The sequence below is a fragment of the Dermacentor andersoni genome, chromosome 3, assembly GCF_023375885.2.
Source record: "Dermacentor andersoni chromosome 3, qqDerAnde1_hic_scaffold, whole genome shotgun sequence".
NCBI lineage: Eukaryota > Metazoa > Arthropoda > Arachnida > Ixodida > Ixodidae > Dermacentor > Dermacentor andersoni.
In genome coordinates, this window is record NC_092816.1 from 47,383,117 (window position 1) to 47,391,274 (window position 8,158).

General features: G+C 55.8%; 1 protein-coding gene across 1 annotated transcript; it reads left to right on the forward strand.

The window, feature by feature from the left end:
* Positions 1 to 331: 331 nt before the first annotated feature.
* On the forward strand, positions 332 to 2,929 carry LOC126520681 (uncharacterized). The gene is made up of 3 exons (XM_050169471.1): positions 332 to 743; positions 954 to 2,176; positions 2,870 to 2,929. The coding sequence occupies exons 1-3, from the start codon at positions 332 to 334 to the stop codon at positions 2,927 to 2,929; spliced, it is 1,695 nt and encodes a 564-aa protein (XP_050025428.1).
* The last annotated feature ends 5,229 nt before the right edge of the window (positions 2,930 to 8,158 follow it).

Sequence of the window (8,158 nt, forward strand, 5' to 3'; positions counted from 1 at the left end):
TGTCCTCATGGGCATCAGCGAGCGGGCCCTGGTCGAGCGCCTAGCCGACCGGTTTGCTGAGAGGTCTCCAGTGACGCAGATCCTGCCCTCGACGGTCGCCACAAGACGCTGCCTCCCTCCCTGCCACCATCCAGAGTGGGCGGCAGCACAGATCTCCGCACTGTGCAGCGAGCCTTTCCGCACGCACGAGCTCGAGTGGGCGCTGGCTCTCACACGAGCCGACGGGATAACCTGTCAGATGCTGCGTAACCTTGCAGAGCCGCAACGGGTACGACTCCTGGAACAGTTCAACACCTCCTAGAGCACTGGGGTCCTGCCTGAGAGCTGGCTGATGGCTGTGGTGGTGCCTTTGCTGAAGCGACGGAAGCCTTCGACTTCGCTCTCCTCCTACAGGCCAGTCTCCCTTACCTTTGCAGCATGCAAGGTGATTGAGAAGATGGCTCTATCACGGCTCGAATGGATAGCTGCCCAGCTGAAGTACTTTGCAGAAAAGCAATCTGGCTTCAGGCACAAGCGCTCAACGGCGGACTCCATCGCAGATGTGGTGACCACCTTGGAGGATGCCAGGGGCAGTGGGGACGTCGCCATGCTGCTGCTCCTGGACGTCCAGAGTGCCTTTGACCGGCTGCCGCACGAGGTGATCGAGGCTGCACTGGACTGCATGCTTAGGCGTCACGGGATGTCTCCGGGGCTTCATTTCTGCCTTCCTGGTCGGCCGGAGCTTTCGTGTGCGGGCAGGCAAGGTGCTCAGCGATCCCAGAGATATCACCTCCGGTGTCCCGCAGGGATCAGTGCTGAGCCCTTTCCTCTTCAACCTGGCTCTGGCAGGACTCGCAGCAGCACTACCGGCTGACAGCCGCTACCCAGTCTGCTGCGCTATCTACGCAGATGACGTGGCGCTGTGGATGCGAGGACCCAGGAGGAGCATCGCTGCCATCCGGGGCTCATTACAGAGGTCATCTCCTTCCTCAGTGGCATTGGCCTCTCCGTACCCCCGCCAAAGACAGAAGCACTACTTGTACACCCGCTGGCATCCGCACGCCAATACGTGAAACATCTGCGCATTGCAAACACCACCGTCCCATGGAAGCGGGAGGTCACCTGTTTGGGCCTAACCATTGATCATCGGCTCTCCTGGATTCCTGCTGCCAAGGCTGTCACCTACAAAGTCCGAAGAGTCCAGGGGGCAGTGAGCAAGATGCAGCAGCGTGGCCGGGGCTGCACCGTTAAGTGGGCGCTGCGGATGAACCAAGCTGCGGCCACATTCATCCTGCTATATGCCCTGCCGCTGGTTCTACTATCTCCAGCCAGGAAGCAACAGCTCGAGAGACTGCACAGGAGTTCAGTAAGGAGCACCCTCGGTCTCCCCAAGCACTCCCGAATTGCTGCCACACTGGCTGAGGCTGACGAATGGCCATTGTCGTTGCACATGCTCCAGCGTGCCCTTGGGCACATTGACCGTCTGCACCATGCTCCAGATGGTGGGGCTTTGCTCTGCCGACTGCGGAGCCAGCCGCTATCTCACAGGGGGGGCCTCTGTCAGCTCTACGAGGAGCTGATTGTGCAGCGACCAGTGCCCATGGTCACATCTCCGCCACACGAGCAACCTCCAGAGGTGCACCTGTTCCTGAATGGAGCATCAAAGCGCCGGACGCCAGCAGCAGCACTACAACAGGCCGCTACTGGCAAACTCCTGGAAGAGCTGGACGACAGGCTGCTCGTGTTCACGGATGGCTCCGTGCTCTCCAATGGTTCCGCAGCGGCGGCCTGCACTATCCCATCTGAGGGCAGGAGCAAGCAGTGCCGACTTCCTTTCCGCGCGAGCTCTACAGCAGCTGAGCTGGCGGGACTCCTCCTGGCTGAGGACCTCCCGACAAAACCAGTGGCGGTGCTAAGTGACTCGCGACCGGCTCTCCAGGCACTCTCCGATCACCATCGGCACGGAGTCACTGAGACCCTTCTGAGAGCAAAAATCTCGGCCCTCTCTGCAGTGGGGGTAGCCATCTCCTTCCACTGGCTGCCTTCTCACGTAGGGATCGCCGGAAACGAGGAGGTGGATGTCCTTGCTAAGGCCGCCCACAACCCTACCTTTCCACTCACCAGAGCAGTCGCAGCATCGGACTTCTCCAGGCAGCGACTAAAACAGCTGCTTACTTCCAGCCATCCGGATAACAGGGTAGCTACCAACCGAGCCCCAAAACTCCTCCCTGAGAACGGTCTCTCGCGACGGGACCGTTCCACACTCCTTCGACTGCACACGGGCTCCGTGTGGACGGCAGCTAGGCTCCATGCCAAGGGACGCATCGCCTCGCTGGCCTGCAGAAGGTGCGGTGACGCCGAGACCCCGATCACCTACTCTGCACCTGTCCTGCATTAGCCCAGGAGCGCGCTACAGTCTCTGCCACCTACCGACGGTATGGACTCCCGGCTACCTCAGAAACACACCTACTATTCCCGGCCCGCTACCACCTTCCAGCACTGACAAGCCTGCTTGAATATGTGTACTCAAACGGGCTCCTAGATCGCCACTAGACTTCGGCCTCCCATGGGCCTCTGCCTCGCGCGACGGCCATCGCCCCTGGATGATGCTGACGTCTGCTGCCTGAAACCTACTCTCCCTTTCGCCCTCTATCCTCTCCACTTTCATCCCCCGCCCCCATTCCCATTACGCTGCGCCGTGCTCCCATATGGGCTGCAGAATTGAGCGTACTTTCCCTCTCCCAAATCACGAAGAAGAAGACCGCTGGCGACACACCGATCCGGCTGAAGCGTCGTAAGGTGCCGCTGCAACGTGTGATTCGCACAAATAGTCGAAGGCCGTTACAGCGGTGCTGACGGGTGCAGTGACGTGGTGTGTGGCCTTTGCCAGGGCGTCAGTCTCCTGGTTGCCCTGGACGCCGACTTGAGAGGGGAGCCACTGCAGCGATAGCTTCAAGCGTTTTCATGTGACTTTTAACAGAGTGTCATATAGATGGCAAGAGCGATTATTCTCTTGTAATGAGTACGCCACCGGTTTGGAATGAGAACCGGTGCAGAAAAATCGGAAAAGTGAGTGTCGCTACTATTCAGAAACAAAACACTATTCACAATATTATCCCACTGTTTTGCGTATGTTATCTTCAACAAGAATGCACTCATGATTAAGTAAAAAGAAACATGGCTAATATCGAACTTGTTAGGAATGATACTTGAGTTTCGCGATTGTCGCAAGCGCTAAAGAAAACGCTAATCGAAATAGAGAATATTACTTAGACCAAATGAGGTGGTTTCTTGGTATGGCTCCCATGCAGTGTTACCGTTGAGAATTTGGCTCCGAAGCATTATCGGGCTCGTTCCCATCGTCATTATACATAACCATCGTGTACGGTCTATATATTGAACATGACTTTGTACAACGTGACAATTAGTGGAGGAGCGCTTCCGAGACGGGGCGGGGAGGGGCTACGCTCTTCTGCGGCGTCAGCTGCGGAGGTCAGAACGCCGTACCAGCGTGCGTGACGGGTTTCACTGCACCTGCAAGGGGCGGTGGCCAGCGGCTGCGAGTATGGTTCGATGTGACGATCCTTTGGGTGTTGTCGCCGCCTCGCCGCGACGAAGGGCGAAGGACGAAGTCTCCGCTTTTGATACCGTCATCTTTCCTAGGCGAGTCGACTATGGAATCTGAGGATTGTATCGCAGCCTAATCACAATTGCCGAATCCGTTGTGATACCACGCCCATGTTATCGCAACGTTTCGCAGTATCCCCACCTACAACGCATCCGCCCACTCCTATGGTATGGAATATGTGGAAGGATAGCACCCTGGTAATCCAAGGTTGGTGCCGTTCTTCGGTACCATTTGACATTGGCCCTTTTTATGGTTAGTTCAGGCTGTCAGGTAATAGTGGGGGGGGGGGGGGGGGTTGCCTTTTGTGGAGCCGTCAGCAGTCGGTGTCAACGCTAAGTTGAGTTTTTGGTAGGCGCTGAAGGATGGATGGGGGTCGCCTCGTGGCCAACGTCTCATTAACGCCTTTCGCCGTGTTGATACATAACACTTCCCGTTTATGTACGTGCATCAAAAAAAAAAAAAAAAAATTGAACTCCCTCCTCCTGTTATTCCAACTTCAAAGCATCCAAACACCGCCATCTGTACTGCACCGAATGTAGTACGCAGTTATATATGGCGTGTACTGTTTCTAATAAGAAAATACAATGAAATGTTTCTGAAAAGAAGGACAGCGTGCAAAGTAAGCCCTGAATGAGCGCTGAACCCAAAAGATGCAGCGATACGTAACTCGGCGACGACGCCGCCATGATGACGGCCGGTCCCCCAGAGTGGTTTTCGCCATTTCAATAAGGAACAGGAACAAGACACGAATACTCGCACACTGCGGACCCAAGATCGAATCTAGTCTGGGACAACGAGCGGATGTTATTGACCCCCCCTTTTTTTTTTCTCTCTTCCTCTGACAAGGAAACGCGACGATGATAAACCCAATGTCAACACCCGTAACAGTATAGTCACAAGAACTGGAAAGTGTACACGCTTAACAAGCTAGCGCTGTAAAGTGAAATTACTTGCTGATAAAACAAAACAAAAAAGTTATTGCTTTCACATCGGCATTGCAATACCTTGTACAAGAAAACCTGAGAGGCACGCAGCCTTTGCTTCTTCAGCAACGACGTGCGAGTTCAAGCTGGAAGTCGCTATGTGCCGTCGTCGGACTCGCGGTGCCTGCAGCGTGTGCGAGTATTTCCCCCGAGGTCATCGGGCGGCAGTTAGTGACGCACTTCGACGCGCTGCACGTGCACGAAGACAAACGTAGCTCTGAGGGGGGGGGGGGGAGGGGGAGGGAGTGACACGTGCGGCCGGTCGGCCACGCATGCCAGCATATAGTATGATACGCGAGGAGTTTTAAAGAGTCAGTTGGCGGTGGCGCCCGCACCTGGGCAGGGAGTGCTTGTGTGGCTGCAAGTGTCATGCCTCCGGTCCCGCCAGCTCCCGTGCGCCGACTCAGGTGCCTCGTGGAGGGGGGAGAGGGGGGGGGGGGGAGGGACGGTCATCCGAGCGCGTCAACGCCAGCGCGGCCACCTGCAGCCGCCGTTGGCCGTCGGGACGCAGCCTGGCTGAACACCTTGCGTGGGGGTGAACGCGTGCCCAGACATGCGTGGCGACCGCGGTGTGGCGATGCGTTGCGCATGCGTGCCGTGCATGGGGGTGCAGTGCAGCGGTGCACTGCACCTGTGGGAGAGTGCGTGCGATGCTTGGCGTGCCGTGGCGAAAGCAAAAGCGGGTGGCGACCGTTGCGTGCACGTTCGGGCAGCGGAGAGCGATTGAAATTGTTTCGCCTTCCATCGCCCCCCCCCCCTCTCTCTCTCTCTCTCTCTCTGGGAGTTTTCTTCACCGTTCGCGCTTTTCTCAGGTGCTTCTTCGGAAAGACGCTGTCTTCTCTCCCTTGAGATGTAAGAACGGGCCGCGCAGTAAAGCTCGCTTCACATTGCAACTGTCACTTGTGCTTCACGACTGCGTGTTGCCAGCGCTGTTTCTTTCTTGTATACGTGCACTCCAGTGCATGGACATTCGTGGAAGCTGCAGAGACTTTCGCACATAGTTCAACCTGGTTATGTAGACTGATAACGTGCATCGTGCACGCTAAACGCGTGCCCTTATGCGGGCGATAATAGCATCCGAGGTGGAGCGAAATGGCGGCCGGTGCGTGTGAAAAGAGGCTGCGCACGAATTGTTTGAAGTGACACTGCCCCCGACAAACGTTTCCACACTTCGCTATTTTAACTAGCGGAAAAGCTATACGAATAAGATGTACAGCACGTACGTGACAGAATTGACTAAACTAACCTAAGGCTAAAGCATTTACGTGCTGCTGTTCAGTTACCCTTTAGCGGCAGCCCTGCCTAATCTTATATATATTAGGGCGCTTCAATGCAGCGGCTCTGGCATCGAGGCACCCGATACCTCTAGTCGAATCGTGCTGCAGCCACGGGGCCGTAACCAGTAAACGATCCGTTCTATTTTCTGTTCTCTATTTCTAACCACGTACATAAGTCGTCCAGAGTGGCTGTTACTGACAGTAACGTTGATGGCGACGGTCTCCGATCAAGCGACGAACGGCGCCAAAGAACCGACGATAAAAAAAAAAAAATTCTTACAAAATACGGCCCCCCGATGGCTTTATATTGGTCATGCCTCAATACCCAATCGGAACAGACGCCCTTCCCACATACACCCCGGTGCCCAACAACCTGCGCGATTCGTTCTCTTCTGACAATTCTACCGGAACCGCGACGAATTTCTTGCGTTTATAATGCCGCGGGGCACGTTATAAGTCTACAACGCGCCGTCTTCGCAGCACATGACGCATGCGACCCGAGTCGAGAAAAAAAAAGAAACTATCGGCCGCGGCCTCCGCACGCTAGTCTTGCGCGCGCATTCAACGACACAGCCGCGTTCGCAGAGGCCAGCGGTCCAATGGAAAGTAGGTTCCATATCCCGCGCCACGGGTGCTCGCCGCCGCCGCCGCTTTGGTTCGCACGCATCTAGGTCGTCGATCCGAGAGCGAGCGCCTTTCACGCCTCCGCAGCGAGCACGCGCGTGTCAGGCAGCAGCGCGACCACGAGGCGTGCAGGAAACAGGGTCAGCGTGTGACACTCCCCCGTTTGAAGCCGCGCACGTTTCACGCGCCAAGTGCGTGCGCCATAGTACGCGCGAAGCGTGAATGAAACGCAAAGCGCGAGCCGGGCAGGCCATTTGCGTTTCGGAGAGGGTATCACGCGCGGCGAAGGTACGTGTATGCGCAGCCACGTCGCAGGTTTCTGCCGCTGATTTGACTGACTGGGTGATTGGGGTTAGAAAAAGACAGAGAGGACGGAAGAAAGGGGAAAGGCGGGAAGGTTAACCGGAATGTAAGGTACCATTTGCTAACCCATGCATTGAGGAATGGGGTACGCACAACGATAGGAAGAAAGTGGAGAGGCGGCACAGACACGCTGTAACAGCAGATAACAATCACTGCACACTATATGTGTATATACATATATAGTGTATGTGTGTGTATACACATATATATGTACCACAGCACGTGGATCACGTGCAGAGAGAGAGACAAAAAGGAAGAAAAGACAGAGAGGTTAGCCAGTGTAAGTAGCGGCTGACTACCCTGTGCTGGGGAAAGGAGTAAAGGGAATAAAAGGAGAAAGACGAAAAAACAAAACGTACTGCTCGATGGACGTACGTTAACGGCTGAGTTAGAATTACTCCCATTCGGGAGCCCTGCAGGGAGCGTACGCAGTAACTCCAGGCATAGTCCTTTGCGCTGGTCGGTTGTCTGTCGCCCTCGGCTGGCCCCCGGCATTTGAATACGGATTGCTCTTGCAGAGGTACGTGAGTAGCGCGAGATAGTGTATTCGCGAGCGATTGTCTCTGCTCGCTGTATCGAGGGCCAGTCACACAGAACGTGCTCAAGGGTCTCCTCGCAACCAGAGCCGTCACAGGTAGCGAGGTCGCCGTTTACAATCTCACCAGGCAAAGATGAGCGCAGCTCACTCTGCACCCCGGCGAAAGCGAAAGATAGATGGCCGTTTGTGCAGCGTACTGCTTTGAAAAATCCGCTTGGCACTGTTTTCCACCAATACCAGCTGTATAAGAGAACAAGGCGTGCCAGTGCGAGCTATGTACAATAACGACTCGCAAGTGTGCAAGCGACATTCGTTTTCCTCGCCAATGGCAGCCATCCGAGGGCGCCGACACTGGTTGCACCGAGGAGAAAAAAAAAAAAAAAAAAATGAAGAGAAAGAAGCAAAACCCGCGCCCACCTACTTCTCTTCGGACCCACGCGTCGCACGCAAACACGCAACAAGCACCCCCCGGCAAGCGCGTTACGACTCGCACGCGCGTGCCTTTTACCGGCGAGGAAAGGAGGCGTGGAAGGGTGCCACAAAAGGCCCTTTTCATGGTTCCGTCACCTTTTTTTCCACGACGATGGCGTTGTTACGTAATCCGGCCATAACACGGTCGCCGGAAGCTCGCGAAAGTATTATGCACACGCACGGCGCCACACGAAAGGGTGCGCCTGGCGGACGCCGTTCCGAAGTGTGTGTGCACTACATACGTCGATCACTGACCCCGCCACACCAGCAATCCACCGTGCATGGATATAACGGG